The 21,353-nt window shown below is 41.1% G+C and overlaps 1 protein-coding gene across 1 annotated transcript in view; it reads left to right on the top strand.

Annotated features, from left to right (window-relative positions):
* The first annotated feature begins 4,720 nt into the window (after window positions 1-4,720).
* The window catches only part of GRAMD1B (GRAM domain containing 1B), a 141,674-nt gene continuing 125,041 nt past the window's right edge, over window positions 4,721-21,353 (top strand). Inside the window, exon 1 of the mRNA XM_056322721.1 lies at window positions 4,721-4,876. Within this exon, the coding sequence (XP_056178696.1) occupies window positions 4,851-4,876 (26 nt within the window). The 5' untranslated portion in view covers window positions 4,721-4,850. The remainder of the gene's footprint in view (window positions 4,877-21,353) is intronic.

The following is a 21,353-nucleotide window of genomic DNA, read 5'->3' as shown; positions in this document are numbered from 1 at the left end:
GAGACTATACCTTTTTGGCATCCAATTACTCATCTGTGCTTTTTTGTTATTTTAAGTGGGTAGTCTGAAGTAAACATCAGTTAAGAGTAGGATGCAGTGGTTCACTGAAGAAATTCAGCACCTACAGCTGAGCACTTATGCCAAGAATATTCAGTTGGAGAAAAGATACATCTGTTATAATTATTTTTCAAATCTGGCATGACCTCCATAAATTGAGGAATGTCTAGTTCTTCTGGTGTACATGGTATTTAGGCCAAGAAGTCTTTATGGAAATGGTTCAGAGAGTTAATATCTGTATTTTCGAGTTCTCAGCAGTCTACATGTGCTTTAATTTCTCCAGTTCAGCACTTAAAGGTACTAAGATGTCTTTTATCTTCGGATTTACTTGATGCCTTTATTTGAAGCTAGCTTTGGTTATATAGGAAAAAAATATGGAAGGAAATTAGGTCAAGGCCTAGGACCTTGATAGAAGCACAGTATCTCAGCAAAAAACCCAAACAGGTCCTGAAGGAACTCCTTTTGTGTTTGTGTAGTATTTATTAGCTGACAAATTGTAAACTCAACCTTGTGATCAGCTGACCCAGCTTTTCTGGTGAGGGTGTTTGAATAGTTTAAACTTACATAATATGGGATAGCAAACAGAAAATGTTTCAGCAAAAAGCTTACTAAGAACAGTATCTGAGTGCACTATTGTTTCCCAGGAGAGAAGGTGAATCCATCTTTGGTTGTATCATTTCACATTAGTGCTCCCAAAGACTGGATTGCATGTTCTATCAATCTCCAGGAGGGAACAATCCTGCAGAATGCCCAAGGGGACTGAATAGATGTCTAGTGACCTCTTAAATCATATGCAGTTGCTCAGATCCAATGCTCCAGCCACCTTGTGCAACACCAGAAGCTGCTTAATTTTTTCTTGAACTTCCTGTCTTTAATCTTCTTTCCTTTCTCCCTGCTCCAGTTCACTGATAACTGGTTTGCATTCAAATTTATGGGTGCTGGGAGGGGGAATTAATTTCACTGCTCTTACTTCCTGTTGAATGGAAGGGCCAAATTTCACTTTCTTCCAGGTGTCCCTAAAGGACTTGCAAATGAAGAATGAGGTCTTTTTTGGCTTTTTCTAAGGGGCAGTAGGAGAAGTAAAAGCTAGTCCCAGCACTTTCTAGTTGGAGGGAGCCAGCTGGAGTTGTACTTGCAGTGCTGAGCTTCCAGCTGCTTTCTCTACTTGGCTCAGGACAGAAGTGAACATGTGGTCCTAAGCTAACGATGTCTGCAAAAAGCAAAGCAATAGGCTCACTGAAAGAGTTCTCTAGTGCAGATAGGGGTTTGGTCCTAAGTTCTGATCACATCTCTACCAATCTTTTTCTTTTCTTTCTTTTTATGGGATGGTGTACTTCTGCCTCAAAGGGATACTACTGTAGCATTTTGAAAGCAGAGGAGTGCTAAGTCTAAGTCTACTTCTGTAATTTATTTCTCTGAGAGGTGCTCTTTGCCTGCTCGGTAGAAGAAAAAAACCTCACCTGTACTACTTGAGTAACAAAGCAACATGTGCCTGACTCTTTTTTTTTTTTTTTTTTTTTTTCCTCTGTGTGTCAAACCAAATGGCAAAAATGAAATGCTGGTTTTACCCTTGAGTCAAGTCTTAGCAGAAACTTCATATTAGGGGGGGAATAAATAGGAACCTGTTGTGCAGTTGGACTTAATACCATGTCTAGGTGGGCTATTTTAGATGTTTTATTCTTTGTTTGTAAAACTAGTGCTTTTTTGCAGCCTATCAATATCCACATAAGTCTTTGAGGTCCAATTCCATTCTCAGAGGCACTGGGTTAGCTTTGGGCTGACTCCCTGCGTGCAGAAGGGAGATTAGAGCTGTGGGAGGTAAAATGGTGGAGCTGGCTGTAGGGGCACAATTTTTTTTTTCTATTCCCAAGGGAACAGCTTTAGATCTGAAAATAGGCAGGTGAAATCCTGATATCCAATTGCATAGTTACTGTAAGCACAGGAAGCATGCTTTTTTTTTGGCATTACTAGCATTTTTTTTTTTTAACTTTAAAAGTCACCATCCCAGCTCCTATGGAAATCCCTATGTGACTTTGTCATTTTGAGAATATTTTAAGCTGTATGTTAACAGCTCTGTCCTCAAGGATGCTTTTCTGAGCCATCAGGTGATGCATGACTGAGTAGACTTCTGGAAAGGGTCTGCTTTTGCTTTTTATAGATGAGCACTCAAAAAAAAAAAAAAAGAGATGAACACAAACTTGTTTAAGGGCTGTATTTTGAATAATAGCTGTCTCCCTTTTTTTTTTTTTTTCTTCAAGTCTAGGTGGACTAATGCAAGACAGGGATTACAATGTGAAATTTGCAGTTTGTCTGGATGGTCTCTTGCAGGCAGACTGGTGCTCATTTTGCTTGTGCTGTCAGTTGACAGAGAGCACAGCAAACAGTGCTTTACTTGGGTATACCCAGTTAGCTGAAGAGCAGTGGCTTTCGTTCTGTGCTTGCTTCTATATAGCAAAGCGTGCAGGCAAAACTATTTCCTTAGTAGAAGGTCGGGGGATGGAGCTATATTTTGTGGACTACTGGTACTTTATACTGTGATGGGCTTAAATGCTGGCTGTGCTCCCAAGAGAAGGCAAATCTGCAGGAAAAAGTTCTTTGAGCAAATTTTCTTGCTTACCATCTGGAGAAAAACAGTTAGCTGAAGCTGTTGGGAAGTGGCTGTGTTGCTTGTTAACTGCTATGTTGTATATAAATGTTGCTACAACCAGGTGGCAATCACAGCAGTGGTGCATCTAGGCATGTATGATGCTGCTGTTCTGTGTATCTATGTATGTAGATCAGAACAAGGTGTAAGTTGCACCCTCTGTGAAGGGGGATTTTCACACTGGGAATTAGGAAGAGACTGCTGAAGAAATTGGGTGGTATCGGGTTTTTCCTTTTACTTGCTCTCTGTGCACTACTGTGCACATGAGCCAAGTGCTCTAGCAGCACGTTGTAGGTCATGCTGAGCAGGCTAATACACCGTGCTGCTCTGTCTCTGTTCAGATTGCATCTGCTGTCCAAGATACCCAGGTTATCTGTTCTGCAGTGCAGACAAACCTTTAGTCCCTGATGACAGTTTTGTCTGGCTGCTGCAGTACTCTTCTATGCTAGATAAGGTTCTTCTCTAGAAGCTACTTGTAAAACCTGATTGCACCCAGTCACGTGCCCTCACAGATATTAAAGGTAAAACCTGATTGCACCCAGTCACGTGCCCTCACAGATATTAAAGAACAAACACTTAAGTCTGTCAATGTCTGACTTAAAACTGTGGTGGAAAGGCTGAGGTTTGCTTTGAGAACAAACAGTATAGAAGATGCCCTGAATTAGACTCTCTTGAGGGGGCAGGGAAGGGTGTTGGAAACGGCTGGGCTTTGTTTTGTGGAGGTTTTTTGGTGATCTACTGTCTACATCATATGTTTTAAGGTACACTGCATTTCTTTGACCATGGTCCATTTGCAATATGTGCTTGGTTCTGAGTAAATGTCTTTGAGGAAATACGCTTTATTTTTAATTTTTATTTATTATTTTTTATTTTATTTGTTCTTTCTCTGATTAGGGTGGGGCATATCAACCTACTGGAAAAACAGTCCACCAGCTTTCTCTGGGCATTATACAAGTCAGTCTGTCCCCTGAGACTTGTCAACCACAGGATGGTTTCTGGCAGAACTGGAACTCTGAAGTGCTGTACTGAACTGTGGTAAAAAGTAGGCTCAAATATGAGCCTCAGGCTACACAGTGGATTTTGACTTGATTACAGTTAATGAGAACTCGGTGTCTGAATCCCTAGGGCATGTTTTTTGAGGAAGGAAAATTTGGTCACTGAATTAAGACAGTGGGCAAAAGCAAAGTGATCATATGATCATAATTAGGAAAAGAGGATCACATCAAAGCTGTGAGCTTGTTTTGGCAGAGAAGTGTGGTATGCTCTATTCAGAAGTTGTTTAATGCTAGGATAAACCTGATTACCCATTAACCTGCTCTAGCTCATTATCTGTCTTCTGTATGTCACTTTTGTCAGGTATTTATATAGTCCTAGTGCCCTCACCTGTCTGGTGATTTGATTCTGGGAACAAATAAATACTTAAACTCCCAAAGAACTGTACCCTTGCTGCAGGTGGCAGGGACAGATGCACAAAACCTTTGACCCTCTCTAAATCCTTTTGTAAATGAAGGAAGTATAAATACTCAGAACACATGCTGTAAGATTCAAGCCACTTTCTACCTCCAGTCCTGTGTGTTTGGTAACGATGTGGGATTCAGTTAGTCTAGGCACCCTCCTTCCACAGCAGACCCTTGTTCTGCTGATAATGGGGTTTGTTTGTACCGTCTATATCTGCAGCTGCTCTTCTGGGGTTTTGTTGGTTTGGCACCCTCTTGTCATTCCTTTAAATCTCTTCTCTTTTAGATTACATCGTAAAATCCCGCCTGATGTGGAAGAGGGGTTTCTCCAGGAGTGGCTCCGAGAGGATGGTTTGGAAATCACGGGGAAAGGAAGATGCCTTAAGAAAGGAGAGATCCTGCTTCCTGCCCTGCGGCCAGAAGAGGGTTAACGAGGCGCACAGCTCCTGTGAGGGAGGCAGCGTGTGCACTTGGCAGTGAGAGATGCGCTACGGCATGAGAGGAGCGGAGCAGCGCTCCGTTCGGCGTGCCGGCCCTCAGACTGCCCCTGCATGTCCACAGCGGGTGTCCGGCTCCCACTGAAGGGTCCCCGCCTCCCAGCCCCGCATCCCACCGCTCCGGAATGGGGTCTTCCCCCCCCTCACACGGCGCTGTCTGACACGGGCGTGCTGCTGTGAGGCGCTGGCTGGTGAATGAGTGCCCCTCCGAGCAGAGCCAGGTAAGACAGCGTCACTTTTGTTCCCTTTCCAGCTGGGATTCGGGTAGCCACTGGGTTTTGGTTGTCTGTGGGAAGCGAGGCAGACACATGATGGTGCTGGTCCCTTAGCACAGAATAAAAAGTACTGGTCTTTGGGGACGCTGTTGTATCGTCCCCTCTGGAGGTGTCTGAGGACACTTGCATCGTCTTATCAGCTATGTTCTGTATTTGAAGTGTTGAAGTTACTGCAAGTCAATAGTAAAGCTATTAACATGGACTGTTGAAAAGGCTGTGATGGGAAAGATCAGCTTGTGTTTTTGGAAGGATAAGAAATTTCGTTACTCTTCACTTGTTTCATTTCACAAGATTTAAACGTCTTTGCGAGTCACAGCATCAAAATATTACCCACCATGTAAGAACAGAAGGCATGTGTCTTTTCACACAGGAGGATTGGTATGTTCAAATAACTGTATACTCTAATAACATGGTATTATTCCTGGATATAGCAAAACACCTGTGCAGATACTGCTTTAATTTCAAAACCAAGCTTTTAGCTCTGTTCTCATTTTTCTTAATTCTGTGGGAGTTTTCCTCTAATTCCTTGGTTTTTTTTTTTTTTAAAAATAGCTCTTGGCTCTGTCACCATTTATCCCTAGCTTGCACATTGAAGTGATTGCCTTGGAAATAGCACGCCACATGTGAGTTAGCAGGCTACTGAACGCAGCAGGTTAGTCTAGCCTTCTCATTTGAGTTCTCAGAAAAGCTATTGCAACAAATTAATATCAGGCTGTCCATGGTTTTTGTAGCTAGTTGTTTGTGTGCTTTTAGAATGAGCTTAAGGATCCTGAGTATTTTGTATAATTCATACATACACACATATATGTATGACAGGAGGCATTACTTGGAGTAGTAAAGGAACAGAGTTGCCAAAAATCCTTGGCTGGAGTGTGGACTGAGCTAGACAAGGATTTTGACCACACATTGATTATTCTGCGAGTACTCGTGGCTCAGAAAATGCATACCCACCTAACCTTATTAATAGCGATCCTTCTCAGAAGCAGGCATTAGGCCTTAAATGAGAGATGACACTATTAATCTTGGTTGTTAGCTGGCTATGATTCTCTGAATGTTTGACAAAGAATGTTTATAAAATATTAGCCCTGTATGTTTACATGTGTAGAGTGAATGCAGAAATTGCAGGCTTCATAAGCCACTGGAATTCCGGTAGAAATGTCAAACGCTGAAAGCAGGTGAAAGCTTGACTTAAAGTCTAGGAAGCATTCCCTCTGTGTTTTGTTTAGCTTAGTGGCCTGTTGCTTATAGATATTGCAAGCATGTAAACCAGAATGAAAGACTACTGTTATTTGCGACCAGAGCTGATCTGCTTATCTTTCATTTATCTAATTACAAAATGCTGCATCATGTGATATATAATCCATTGTGCTTGTGTGCATATTTCATAAAAACATGCTGAAGCAAATGGGAGGAAAAAGAAATTTAAGGTCAGTTATAGAGAGATCAGGTACTGTTACCATCATCTGCTTTTGAGCTTTCCCATACAGGAGGCCTGAAACAGTTGGGTGAACTTTAAATAAGGTAATTGTTACAGAATTATACAAATTTTCATATATTAAAGAATGATTGATTTGGATCTTGCTTTATCTGGATTAATGACCTCTGAATGTTTCTTGTTTCTTTCCCTTTGCAAACTATATTTGGTGAATACTAATGACAAGACTGGAGCTCAGGTCTTGGAAAACCGAAAGCTTAAGGCTTGAAGCTCCTGTTGGCTTTTTTCACCCTAATCATGGAAGCAGGGGAGCAAATACTTCAATCTCTGGCTTACCCTGGAAAGGACATGTCTCAACACTTTATAGCATCAATTTTCTTTTGCAAATGTAGATGTTTATCGTTAAAATCAATCTGGAAACATCCATTTTTTGCTGGGAAGTCAGAGGTCAAGGACACCTAGACAAATGAATATTAGGAGGGAGCACAATTAGAGCATCACCTAATGATGCTCTTGAGGGTCCTGTGTGTGCCAAGGAGACATGCTGTTGAGGTGCCCTAGAGGATGTGTGTAAAAAACATTTCAGGTAATGCCATGTGGCTGGAGTGGCTGTTAAAACAGAAAAGGAGTTCCTGGCTTTAATTTAGTGACCAGCAGCTAAGAATGTGCAATACTTAAGTACAAAATATTGCTGTAGTTAACATTCCCTGGCCACCTTGGAATAATTCAGGCAGGCTGAAGAAATGCCTGATGGAGTTTCTTGGTTTTTGAGATGGCCCTTGAGAAAAGGGAGAATCTCCTTGTTAGCCATTAGCACTATTTCCCTGGGGCAGCAATAGTCAGTTGCATCTGTCATGGGACCTGGCTGGTGTTCCAGCAATGAAACATGGCTAGTGGAGTCTTGGGAGGGATGGTGGTATAAATCCCTGGGCTAAGAGGAAATGGGAGGCCTGTGCAGTGGCATAAAAACACATGTAAGTGGTGGGGAGAAGAACCTTGAAGAGAGGTTGAAAGTGCTAAAATTTTTGGGAACGTATGGGCTTTAAGTCAACACACCTGTGCACCCCTTCAAGCATCCTTACTGTTGGCTTAAAGTGTCTTTTTTATTATTCTTATTATTTTATTTTGCAAAGGAAAAAGGGCTCTGCTTATTCAGTTCAGGAGCAGGAGTGTATTTTGACATCAATGATCAGTACAAGTTGGAATACTTACCATGTATAACTAACAAGTGATTTCTAGAGTGAAGAGATATTTATGGAAAGGCTGTGCATGCTGCCGAAGGGCAGAAAATGCATGATTCTGATTACCTTGCATCTTGAAAAAAGTCTGAATGTTGGAGGAGACTGTCATCCCTGGGAAGAAAATTATTCCATGTCAGGTGTTGCACTTGACTTGCTTCATGTTATTATATGTTTGGCTAAACTTTCTATGAGTGTTCCATTTAGAAAAGACAAAGAATTTATATTTGACTGTCTGCGAAATACTACACTTGTAGCTAGATTGTAACGTGCCTGTATCAGAGGTGAATTTAAGCAGTGAGTTTGCAAACTTGTTTAATTTACTTAGAACTAGCGGTTTTTATTTCTAAAGCATCTGTTGCTCTTTAATTACATGAATGACTTATGAATGTCTTATTTAACTGTGACTATTCACACTCCTTTGGGCTTTATTTTTGGTGTGGTGGGGTTTTTTTTGTGGTGTGGTGTGTTTTTGTTGTTTTTGTTTTGTTTTTTGTTTTTTAAATAGACTTCTAAACCCAAGCTTTTCTCTTGAAGCAAATTTGATTTATACCATAAAGGGTGAGGTGCTGGGGTTCGGGGCTCCTGGTTGAGGAAGAATCTTAAGTTGATTTGCGGGTGAGCAGTAATGTGAAACAGTGATAGTAAAAGGCACTGTAGGAGAAGAGGAAAGACGAAGTATAGTCTTATCTGACCTAAGGAATACAATCATGTTTCCATGGCATGTTTCATTTTTTGATCTAAAAAATAAAATTGCTGATAACGCTATCTCTGGCGACATGTGGTTGTCTGGCATGCCTGTGGTTAGCATATAGTGCATCATGCTTAACAAATGCTCCTATATGTATTGTTCTTGTGTACCATAGAGCAAGATGTCACCCCGCTTTCACCCATTGTCACATTTGTCATGCATGCTGCAGTCATGAGAACTAGCGCCCTGTGTATATATTCTCCTGATACCACATACTGATGCTCACTTGTCCTATGCACTTCATGTCTGTCCCAAGCTACTTAATGCAAAGGGTTGTGGTACACAGGTTGATTAATAATCCACTCTGGAAGCAGAGATCTCAGGTCTCAGAATGGAGTTGCATATGCAATGATTTTTTTTCATGGTAATGAGATGCAAATTAACAACTTTTCTGTACTTCCATGCTCTGATACCTTTTTCTGGGGGGAGGGGGGAGGTGCAGGGTGAAATTAGAGATGCTTTCAGTGCTGTAGGCTCTAAAATGTTACTGCCTTATAGGACACAGTCAATATGCAAGCTCAGCTGGATCAGGTGTGCAGACAGCAACTCACTGGGTATATATGATGAATTTCATTGCATTTCATATGTACAAATTAACAAGTGTGGAACTAACTGTGTCCTTGATCTTAAAGGCTTTGGGTTTGTCTGCGGTCCAGCTATTCATGAAAGGCAGTTCTGCTGTTCTGGGATGACAGATGAACAGTAAGATCTATATTAAACTTCTAATTAAAGATATAATGACAGGTTGGTTAGAGAGTGAAGATAGGACACTTGGAGGCTTTAGCTTTGTCCCATTGTAGACTGCTGGAGTGACAGTAAGTAGGTCATTTAAGGTCAGCCATTTTACAAGTATGGTGGTATTGATTTCAGTGGTATCCGAGTGTCTGAATACTGCTGGATAAGTGTGAGCTGTGCTGGCCCTCAGCCTCTGGCAAGGAGGATGCCAGCATCATCTTAGAAGATGTTGTAATGATAAATACAGAAAAAATAGAGAAATGCTCTATAGTTGTAATGGGAACCCGTTGAACCCTTTAATGGATAGACTACGGTTATCATTGCTTCTAGACTAGCGCAACAGTAGTCTTTGTTTTTCCTTTTGCTCTCCCCCAGGCTGCTTAGGTTTGCTTCTTTCAGAGACTGTCTTTCCTCTTGCTTGTGGTAGCTATACCAGTGACTGCCTCAGAGACCTCGCATGTCTTGGACCCCTTTCCGCTTAGCTTTGACTATTTTGAGACTGCTTGCTATGCCACTCCCATGTCTGGTTATGGGATTTGGCTTGAAAGCTTGATGTGAAACAAAGCAGTAGCCTTGTTGTCTGCAGCAGTGCCTGCTGATGTTGTTCCATTTCAGAGAATTATTCTGTTATTGTTTCTGTCAGATGTCAGCCTTGTGATGCAGTGCTAAGGATTTGTAAATATTTCCGTGTTGCGGTGGGGTGCTACACTCATGTTGCAGTGGGGTCTCTTGAGCCACTGATGATGTATGCTGCATAATCAAGATGTGGCATTCTACCACTACAAGACTGTCAAGATGTGGGTGCTGTCCTGTGTAGTGTCTCCTGCCTATAAACCAAGAATAGGTGCTATGCTTTTCAGCTGTTCTGTACCCTATCTATTTCCTGTTGATCAACAGTTTTATTTCTGTTGCCAGCCTTCTGCTATTTCTAGCACTTCTCACATATGCCCACATCTTTCCACATCCTTTTCCCACCCTCCCCTCCTTCCTTGGATGTTTGGCAAGATGGACACTAAGGAATCAGGCTTTTATAAGGATGATGGTACTTGGCTTCTTAAAATAGTTTAAAATGGAGTGACTTTTATAAGGGGTGGAAGAAGTCACGCTTCTGGCATTGATGACAAGCAAAAATTTGGGGGTGGGGATGGAGGTGTTTCAGGTCTAGCTGTAGAACATCTTGCCTAACCCACTGATGAGGCAGCAGTAATAGATGGGAATGACCACGTTGTGTTCTAGGCTTGTAGCTGCCATGTTTTGTGCTGTGGTGCATTAGGCTTTTTGATGGCATACACCCAAATGCTGAACAGTTGCCCCATATTTTTTCACCACTTCTTCCTTGTGAGATAAATGGATCATATGGTGCTACTTTTGTCCTATGCGTACTGCATTGGAAGGAAGAGGGACTGGAAATGCTATTTGGAGATAATTACGGCCATACTCATCCCTTATGTCTTCTAAGCGAAGTTAATGTAAAAGAACAAGCTGTTGTCTCTGCCTGTGCTGTGACACTTATTGCTGTGACACATGACGCAGTAGAAAGGGCAGAGACCCGCAAGCTGTAGAACCTTGCTGCCCTCCTGCCCCCTTAAGCAAGGAGGGAACCCATCCAGAAAGGAACAGTTTACCTGATCTGACAGGCTTGGTTTTTCAAGTTAATTGTATAAAATGTGGAACAGAGTAATACAGAGAAGGAAGATGCCTCTTCCCTTGTGCCTTACTTGTCTAATGCTACACTGACCAGGTGGCTCTGAACCCAAAACTGTCTGCGCCATTAAGAGGGATCTTTGCTTTTGGCAGGACAGAGCACAGGTGAGTACGGAAATGAAACTAAAGGCTGAGTGTGCTGGCGTAGGCTGTAGGGCTGATTGAGTGTGAGATTTCTGCAGCTTTCTCTCCCACATTTCCATTTCTAACTAGGTCATTTACAGTAACTATGCCTAGCTGGCAGGCCTGATGACTGCAGTAGAGCCACATGTTTTTGCTATTCAAATTCTTAGTTAATGAATAAGTTAGTTATTTTAAGCAGCTCTCGTGAAAATCTGCAGTGGGGGATAAGGAAGAACAGAATTGGCGTGCTTGCAGGCCACGATATATATGTTGGTTAGTTGATGATCCCATAGGAAACACTACTCCTGGAACTGTGTGCTACTCTTCCTTACATTTTTAATTAAGTCTGTGGTGGGGAAAGAGGACAAATAACCTCAAACAGTAACAGATATTATCTGTGTTGAAATAAAAGATTAATCAAGGAGCAGCTCTGGTGCACTGCTGTGATTAAGGTGAAACTGCAGAGTCCAGCTGATGACTGACGACTTGGCTGAGGCCAGAGTCCCAGGAGAGCACACTGTTGGGTTAATATACTTTTTTTTTTTATGCAAATGATTCATGATCTTGCAGCATTTGCTGACACAGTATTTGTAAGTAGTAGAAATGGAGATAGGCAAAGTATGCTTATTCTATCTTAAGTTCCTTGGAGCATTTATTTCTGTGCCTACAAATATCTATATGCAGGGCACCCAACTGTGACCTTGGATTGCAATTTTTAGAAACTACTGCAGTACAACTAGTAATTGCAAGGGAAAGTGCAAGTTCAAATAAATGATTTTACGAAAAGGTGGCTTGTAGACTACATAACATCATCTAGCATGACAAAGGGCTAGAAGAACGGTATTCAAAGGTATCTCAAAGCATCATGTGCAAATATGCATGTATGTGTCATAAGCTTTTTCAAAATGTACATGTATTGTGTCCTGAAAACAGTTTGTTTGAAACCTCTGCTAACTACTATTATGTTTGTGCTATAGTAGATTTCCTTAAACATGCCACTGCTGTCAAGAAAATAGAGAACTGGCTTTACATAAGGGACTAGTCACACATGGAACAAGATAAGATGTTATCCTGAATTTAAGTTCCTGTGGGGAGTTAGACTTGGTGATCCTCTCTTTCAAATTTACCTTTTCAATCTGAATTACCATTACCTTCAGGTTGCTGATCGGGATACAGGTATTACTGTGTTATAATATATAGATGCAAATTTGGTCAAGTGTTTTCCAATTTAAAAGAGGATTTGTATTTCAAGGTACACAGTGAGTACTGCTGCTATAGTACCTGTGAATGCACCACTGCGTAAATGTTGTCTGGCTATGAAAACAGCTTGGTCGTCTGATATTGTCATGTATGTATCAAAGAGCACAACCCACTTTTTTACTTGCATGATATTATTATGGATATACGAGGATGCATTTGAATATCAGTGCCTTGCACCCGAAGTTTGCATGATGCTTTTTTATGGTATGAGTCTGGGACAGTTGCATCCAGGTAGCGTTTGGTGATACAACCTGCAATGTCTGAGCTACACACGATGAAGACATGCTTCAGGAGTTGTGGCTATGGAGCAGTGGCTGGGCTTGAAAGGATACTAGTGTGTTTTTGGTAGAGCTTAGGCACGCTAAGACCTGGCACTGTGGAGTTGGTGGAGGAGATGCACGGTGTATCGGTGATGCTAAAAATAGGAGATCTGTGCCCAGTAAATGACTGCAAGCAGAGAAGCTTGAGTCCTTCAGTCAATCAGGCTTGAGTCCTAGGCTGCTCTGAAAACTTTTTTTGTTGAATGCAACCCAAAGGGGATACAAAACACTGACACATTCATCCAAGGAAGGCAAGCCTCATGGAGTTTTCCTCCTCCTGTGCTGAGAGACTTAAGTAATGTATTTATGGCAAACAGAATACGAAACTAGCCAAAGCTATTTTTATCACTTGGCCCCTGTCTGTCTGTCTGCCTACTCCTTTCCTTTGCTCAGTTTTAGTTCCTGCCCCTTCAGTTCTCCTTCCTCTGAAGTTAAGCACACCTTTTCTCACACTTTGAATCTGTTTGCTCTCTATTTGCCTGTTAGATGCAAACACATTTTGTGTTACTAGTTTTTATCTTACAACCTTAAATTCCAGGGAGAGAAATGAGAGCTCTGTTAAACTTGGTCTGGATTAGCTGTTGCCTTTCAGTGAGGACGCTTTGCCCTACCACTTCTTCTGTCTTATGGCCTCAATGTGTGTTATGCTTTCTCTCTTCTATATGTGAGGAAATGGGTGGAGAAACTAATTTGTCAGTGTAATGTCAGGCATGTTTAAAGGTCACATTATGAAAACAACTTGAGGATTCTCCTTTTATTTAATAGAACTTTGTGACCATTGCTTGTGAGTTGTAACTCCTTGTAGCTTCACATTAAGGTGTTCAGAGTTATGTTCACTTTGCGGTATGTACACTTGTTTGTGGACTCTCTTGGGTGGCTTCCCTTGTAGGGTTCTTAAGAAGCGTTTAAAATAATAAAAATGCCTGTGTGGCTTGCATAAACCTGCTGTGATGTGCTTGCAAAAAAGTCAGTTTACTAACTCTTGCCTACCTTATTTGTGAATTCTGAAATTTCAGTAACATGGGAACAGAACTTCGACTTGCTGTAACCCTGTCCTAAGTCTTCATAGTATAGATACTTGAAGAGCCTAATGTAGGAAAGAGCAAGAGGCTAATGGGATTAGTAGAGATTAAAATGAATAGCTTGGTGATGCTAGCGTACTCAAAACCCCAGGCAGGTCTACCAGAAGTCTTGCTGTAGAGAAGGTTTTAAGACTTGGTTTCCTGACAGTGCCAGGTCAGTGACCATGCTTGGGACTTGCGAGGCCCTGTGCTATAAAACTCTTTTGAAATGGGACACCTGGAAAAGCAGTCAGCAAGATGGAGAAAACAAGCAGCTTGTTTGTTATGCCTGTGTGATTGTTTGCTGTGATGATGTCCATGGTTACGACCAGTCCAGCCGTAATAAAAGGCATGGGAAAGATGGCTTCATTCTGTAATGAGTTCCACCCTTTGTGCTGGGAAATGGTTACAGAATAATCTGCTTCTGATCAGCAGGCTGGAAATCACAAACCCTGTCTGGATGTAAGTATTGTAAGACTCTTAAACCTTATTTGTGCCTCAATCCACACCCCTTTGCGTACCTCTTCACCTTCAAGTTCAGCTGTGTTACAACTGAAAGAAGCATCCACGTAACTGTGTAAGTTCATTTTTATCCTACTGTTTCTTGCTTCACACTCTGGAGACCTTTTTAAACAACTTGGTTGGCTGTGTGATATTTTATCATTATGAGTCACTGCAGCTGTCACCTAGCCAAAATGAACACATACAAACTTTTTATGGTAGCCTAACCTACTAAATTCTTCTTTGTTCTTCCTGATATATCTCTCTTCTACCAGTTGTCTTTTTAATATTTAGCCTTTCATGAATCTGGAATGCCCAATAATTAACCAGTATTTTGTTCTTTGCTTTCAAAGTCTGAGTGGTTAGCAAGATAAAATCAGTAGACTGGAAACCAGTTCCATGGGCCAAAGTAATCTTTGTATCCAAATTACTTGGTTCTGCCACATTTTCCACTTGGTGGCAAAGCTGGCCAGTTTCCTGTGAGTATTTTAACTGCAGAATCTGTTACCAAATCTGTGAGATCTTTCCTTAGCTTTCATTTTAATTGCTATCCTTTCTTCTACAGGATAGGGAAACAGCTATGTAACATTTGTCTTTAATCTCATCTGAATTGAACATCTGTTCTTCTTTGCTTTGCCAGGGAAAGCTTTGGGCATCTAGGATAGACAGAGCGAGGGAATCTAATTATTTAGTATTAGAGCAGTCTAACTGTTGAAAGACTGACTCCTCGCTTGTGTCACAAGGGAAAGTTAAAAAATCTGAGTAGTGTGCATAGAAGCTCCGAGCTACCTTGGTAGTGTGAAAGAAGCTCCTAATTTTGTTTTAATGAGGCCTGGGGGTACAAAGGCAACTCTTTCATTTAGTGAAGCTGGAGGAGAAGCAAAACAGGACAGTGTCCCTAAAGCTTTTACCTTTGAACTTCTGCAAGGCAGCCTGCTGGTCTGGACTGTGAATGTTGAGCCTCTGTCCCACTAGGAGATCACTTGGTACTCATGTTTTTATGGCTGCCTTTGAGCTGCCTGTGCAGTACTGCACGAACGTTTCAGTGCACAGAAATGAGTATTTCCAGATCTAAGTGCTGCCCCTTGGAAAGCTCAGAAATGTTAGTGCTCACTTTCCAATCTTATAGCTGGAGTAAGCAGATCAGGCCAGCTGTATGTTTACTTTTTGTGTAGGTAAGCCTTTTATCTCTCAATGTTTCTTTGAGGAAGGACCTACCTTTAATGAGTAGTTAAAATTTGAAGACATGGGCTACTAGCATCTACAGGAGCTCCTTGGCTGTAACGTTGTGCAGAGCAGTGTTCTTGTGTAGGTACTATCCCTGTGTATGTGAGGGGGAAGACGGACATGAGAAATTTTCTGGGGAATGGGTAATTTAACTGGAGCAGGAAACGAAAATGAGCTTTTTAACAGTTTGGCATATAAACCACTATTGAGATTGTCTTTTTTTCCAGTGGAGTGCGCTTGGTGCCGGAGCACAGATGATATAGATTACAGCTGGGGGGGCTTAAAGCCAAGCTCCCCACTGCTCTGTACTAGCTGATGCAGCTCTAAAGAAATCAATGGAGCTGCTCCATTTCAGGCCAGCTAAGAACTTTTCCCTGGAGTGGTCTGCTTTTTAATGAGGTCCTGCAGGGCTGGCCAAGTCACTGCAAGCCTGACCTTTTATGTGGCCCCATCTTTTCATTCATTGTCTCTTTGACTGGTAATTGTGGAAATTGAGACTGAACAGAGTAGGCCAGATGATATTACTGACAGTATTTCATTGGGTGTGAAGAATAAAATGCATGTAAGAGACTTGCAGAGAAGAAACAAGTTTGGTTTGGGTTTTTTTGCAGGTATTGCCATTGAAGCCAAAATTACTTTTTAAACAGGTCTAGTGCTGTTCCCAAGTTGGCTATCTCCTTTGAATTGTTGAAATGTCGATTAATATTGAAGCTGCCTGAATTTGCATGTGGAAAGGGAGATGGCTCGATATATCTCTATTTCTACACTATTGAATGCTCTCAGTTTAAACACTATAGAGTAGAAGGGTTTAGAGTGGCTGTAGATCTCAGCCCTATATGGGAAACAAAAGAAACCTTTTGGATGTGTAAAACAAGTTGTGAAGACCCTTTTGCTAAAGCTGATGATGTCACAAAGTATTGTGGGGCTCAAATTCCAGGCCTCTGAAAACTACTCCTAATCCAAATGGGACACAGTGACTGTTCTGTAACTTCTGAATGCAGCCTAGATTTTACATGCTTGTTACTATGAGGTCTGCAGGGCTACTTTAATCTGCTTGTTTTTAAGAGAGAACTGAGCTCTGCAAGCAAGGGGTTTAGACTTGTTTTGTAGCTTCCCTTCCCCTCCCATTTGTATATGTAGGAATCTAAGGAGTTTAATGCTGCTCTGCTCTCAGCCTGTCATTCTTCTGTGATGTTTATTGATGTCTTCTCCCTCCCACCCCCCTGTGTTATAGCAAAAGCCTAAATTAAGCCTAAATTAAATTATTCTGGGCTATAAGTTAAATGCCAAGTGTAATTATTGCTGAAATGATCTGCTTACTAGTGCTCTTCACTCTCTGGAGACAACCCTTCATCCTGAAGAGTGAACAGAAATTGAGCTGATTGCTTGAGGCCAATACCTATAAGCCTTGTCCACAAGAGAGCATTTTTCTCTTGCCCTCTCTGCAATCTGATGAAACTTTTATATGAGAGTATGTAATTTATGATTAAAGGGACTATTAGGCATATAGGAGGAACACAGTCTTACTGATCTCTGGCATAACCCTGAAAGAGGGCTGAGGTTAGCTCTAGTCTAGGATTTATAGCAGCAATCTGGGAGTCAGCATCTTGTGGGTTATGCCCTTCTGAAGATGGGCACTGGTGACGGGCTGGATGATTCTGCACAATTCTGCTCTGGGTTTAGAGCAGATGCTTCTGGGATTTTTGGCAACACAGGATCACTGAATTCAGAAATCTGTATGTCTGTATCGTATCCTATCCCTTGCTGCTGTGGCAGCTGTAAGATTATCAGTTCTTCCTCATTTGTAAAAAAACGTGCTATTTAAAAAACCTGTGAAATGGCTTTCACTTAATAAGCACATTTTAGTATCTTGTATAATAGTACTCATGAATCATCATGCAATGGAGTAGAATTTTGCTGAAGTAGTTTAGCTGACTGCAAAAGTGCCAGAGAGGATTTGAATTAGTTTTAAAAACAGGAATTGGGCCTCTTCAGCTGCTACATGGGTTGGGAAGCAGAAGGAATGGCAAAGAACATCTCACCTGTAACCTCTGTGGTGGATAGAGAAAGTACAAGACATTGACTTTTTTCTTTTAAGAGCTTTGACAAGTTGGTAGAGGTATCTAAAGATCACCCCAGTGGCCACTTCCCTGAGCTGGGAGTAAGAAAAGTTTCTGAAGGTGTCGGTTCCTTTAGGTATATACTTCTCCTGGGTTTACATATTGCCTTTCTTTTTCCATTGGCTTCTGAGTCCTTCCAGGCTCAAGAGGGAGAAGAACACTAATCACAGCAACATAGCAAATCCATGTTAATAGTTTTACTATAAGCATGCTCAAAGATATGTGCTGCACCTGTGTTAAAATATGAAAATAAATGGGGTAGAGTTTTGCTGATGGCAAGTAAGCTGCTCTGAGTAACAGCTTGGAGTGTTCAAATCCAAATGTGCTGCCTCCAAAATGTCATAAAATGTATGTGTAGCATTTGACTGTCTGTGTGCCATCTGTGTGTTTCTAGTAAAGCTCTGAATAACTTGCTAATTGTTACTGTATGTTGTTCCTTTCTTTTGCACCCTTGAATGGTAAGCAGAATCCCTCAGATATTTTTTTCTTAGGGGTTTAATTCAGCTGATTATTCTGGAGCTCTTATCTGAGGAGGGAATGAAGTCAGGAACTCGTACATCTATCTGAGTGTTTTTGATTAAGGAGTGATCCCATTAAAACAAAACAAAGCAAACCAAACAAAAACCAAACGAAAAGGCCCCTACTAAAAGGTCTAGAGCTCAGCTTCTGTATGCTGAGCAACAGAAAATTCAAGCTGATGCCTCAGTATCAGAAATGGAATTGATGAAGTGGTTTGAGGAGAGAAAGGGAGAGAATACCATATAAAAAGTTTGGAGAAGATTTGTTAAGAGTAGAACAAATAAACGCTTGAGTACTGTGTCAAGGTAATTCTGTTCAGTGGTAAAAGCAAACCTGTTAGAAAGGCATCCCTGAAGGATGATTTCCTTTTCGGTTTAAATTTTGGTTTACTGCAAACCTGTGAATGTTGTTCCACCGCTTGTAGTTCTAAAGAGCCATCTTCATGGTGTTCATGGCATATAATTTTCCAATCAAGATGCTACAAACAAGCCATAAAGTCAAGTTCTTCCGTAACGGGAGTACTTTAAATGCAATGCTAGCCAGGAATATGGGTAACAAAATCATGAATTTGGAAGAAAATAAGGAGTTTACCATCAGGTACTTAGGTGTGTTTCAGCTGTTATAATATTGACTGGGAAATACAATTAAGGGATAAAAAAGCTGTACTTCTAAGACTGGGAGGAAAAAGAATTTTGTGTATGTATTCTTTCCAGAGAAAATACTGGTAGATGTTATCTGAGCATAGCATCTTGCCTGAGGCCCCCTCCAGCGCTTAGAGCCTGAGTGTTGCACTACCTACTGAATTTTACATTTGTGTAGATATACATTTATCTAGACAAGATAAGCATCCTCTAATATCTTAAATTTTCAGAACTAGGTGGACATAAATACTCTGGAGAGGAATATTCTATGCTGAAGATTGGGGCACAGTAAGGAGTACTTAATTAGCTGCTATCTTCATTTCTTGGCTTGAGTTTTATAAGTTTTGTGGAAAATGGGAAGGAATTAGTGAGTAAAGTTCTGACAAGCTGAAGAACTAGAAACATTTCACCAGGGACTCTGCAATGTAAATTCCCTGTAAGTTTAGGACTACAGTTGTGCACGCATTTCTAATGTACTTATGTAACTGAGGCTGTGACATGTTAATAAAATTACTAAAAACATAACTTACCCTTCCTTGTGAAGAAAACGGAACATTAGCTGTATGACACTGGCTGGACAGTTGCATCTGAGGGTCTTCAAACCAAACTTAAAAGACAACAAAATGAAACACTCCTTTGAGATCCTACTGGTATTTGTAGTCACTGATTATTTTGACCACACATTGGCTGTGTGGGTGGCTTGCTTCCAAATTAAAGCAGCACACAGGTAGGTAACCCAATCTACTTACTGCTGGATCTGTGCGCTCCATTAAACGCAGGCTCCCGTGTGAGTGTTTTAGTGTGGATCAGGACTATGCTTCTGAATCAAAACTTCCAGCCTGACTCAGTCTGCATCACAGAGCATGCTATTTACATAGACTGGATTGCTTTCAGATGAAGCTAAATTGTAAGATGTTCTTCATACCATTAAAGTGCCTTCAATCCACAAAACCAGATTTAAAAAAAAAAAGGTGCGTCTGGAATGTTGGCAGGTCCTCAGTACCAACTGTTTTTGGAGCTCTCTTCGCTTGTGCTTCTTGCTAATTTGGATGCAGCCAACGAACTAACCTGCGTAATGTAGTCTGTGTGAGGTTTTGCTGCAGGTATGCATCTGTCTTGTTCTCTCACTGGTATCCCACTGATTATTTTACTTCAAGTAAAACATTTTCATAGAAGAAAACAGTGTAACGTGATCCAGAGAAAACATGTAGTCTTGCGTGAAGCTCACTTGGAACTGAGGGGAAGGCCATGAAGTCAGACCCATGTCTTATTGCAAACATAGGCATTAAAACTATGTAAATTAGCAAATGTGTGCTGGCATTATTAAGGTCTTCCCTGATAAAGGAATAAAAAGGCAGCTGGAAAGGCAAAACTCTTGAGAAATTCTAGTGACGATCGGCACCGGAAAGAATGACCTGTGAAGACTTTACCAGTGCTGCAGCCCCAACTGTAGTAGTTTTTATCTGTTCAACACTTTCTGACCCTGCTAAGTTATGTTCTAAAACTTTAAATTAGCTAGAACCTGATCTTCCTACTTTGCCGTTACAGAAATAGACAAAAGAGTTACCTCATTCTTCCTGTTCTGCTAAGCTCCTGTAATACACCTGGATTTCAGGAGGCTATTTATGCCATGCCCTCACTCTTTTCTGGCTTTTCTGCTGTCCTACTTCCCCACCAGAAACATGCGTGTGAGGCAGAAGCTTGCCTTCCATGCTTGTCCTCTTCCTTCCAGATACATGACTCTTCTGTGTTCGAGACAGCACAACAAAAGCACATACCCTTAGAAAACCAAATTATCTTTGAAATGCTTTCAAACTAGTATGCTAGCCAGTACAACTTCTATCAGCCCACCTTCCTTTCGACGTTCCATAGGGCAACTGTCAGCAGGTTGCAGGTAAGCATGTACTCAACAGATAGAGTTGGTTGGAAGTAGGACTCCTTCCCCCCCCAAAAAAAATCTGTTTGCATGGCACATATCTTGTTAGTGATGCTGGGTGAAAATGGTTACTTCAACTATTCATCAACCTGTTGTAAATTTTCATGACTGTAGATAGGCAATTGGTCTAAGTGTAAAATGCCAGCTCTAATATTTTGATGCACCTCTGTCTTGCTGGGAAGAAAAGTGTTAGGTAAACAAATTAACAAATTGCATCTGTGTTTCTTAGTGTTTCTGACTGACTTTGTAGAACTGCTTGATGCTGCTTCTTGTGCTGGGGAGAAAAAAAAAAGCTCTGGCAAGAGAGAAGTTCGGAAGGTGCTCACAACTTGGAAATTGTAGAAAATGTTTCTTTGACTTCTGTTAATTGTGGCAAGGGGAAGCACAGTAGCCTAGGAACTGAGAAAGTTTTTCAGCTTCAGTCTGTACAACACTGATATCTCTTATGCTTATTTATACAGCCACGTAGCCATATGATTGGCAGTCCAAAATCAGCAAGACTTGTTTGTGCTTTTGAGATGTGACAGTGTTTATTAGAGGAGTACAGGTGTCTATTGAAGCTGTACACAGCATAGTTTTACTTAGAAGGTGTTAACATAAAATTTATTTTGACTTAGGTATTTGTTCCTGTTCCTTTCACTAAATCCTTTTTAAAATTGTTTGTCAGAAACCAAAGGCTCCAGAAATTAATGACTTCAAATTGTGAACTTGGCATCTAGTTCTTGCTGTAATAATGCTAGCTTTTCACTCAAAGCTCAGCGTTGATTCTCTTCATAAGCATATGGTGAAAACCAATTCTGAGCTCCAAAGAGACTTCAGTCCACATAATGCTAGAGTTTCAATGGCTCTGTG

This window comes from Falco biarmicus, chromosome 20, assembly GCF_023638135.1.
Source record: "Falco biarmicus isolate bFalBia1 chromosome 20, bFalBia1.pri, whole genome shotgun sequence".
In the NCBI taxonomy this organism is placed as follows: Eukaryota; Metazoa; Chordata; class Aves; order Falconiformes; family Falconidae; genus Falco; species Falco biarmicus.
This window is presented reverse-complemented; position numbering and strand designations above follow the sequence as displayed.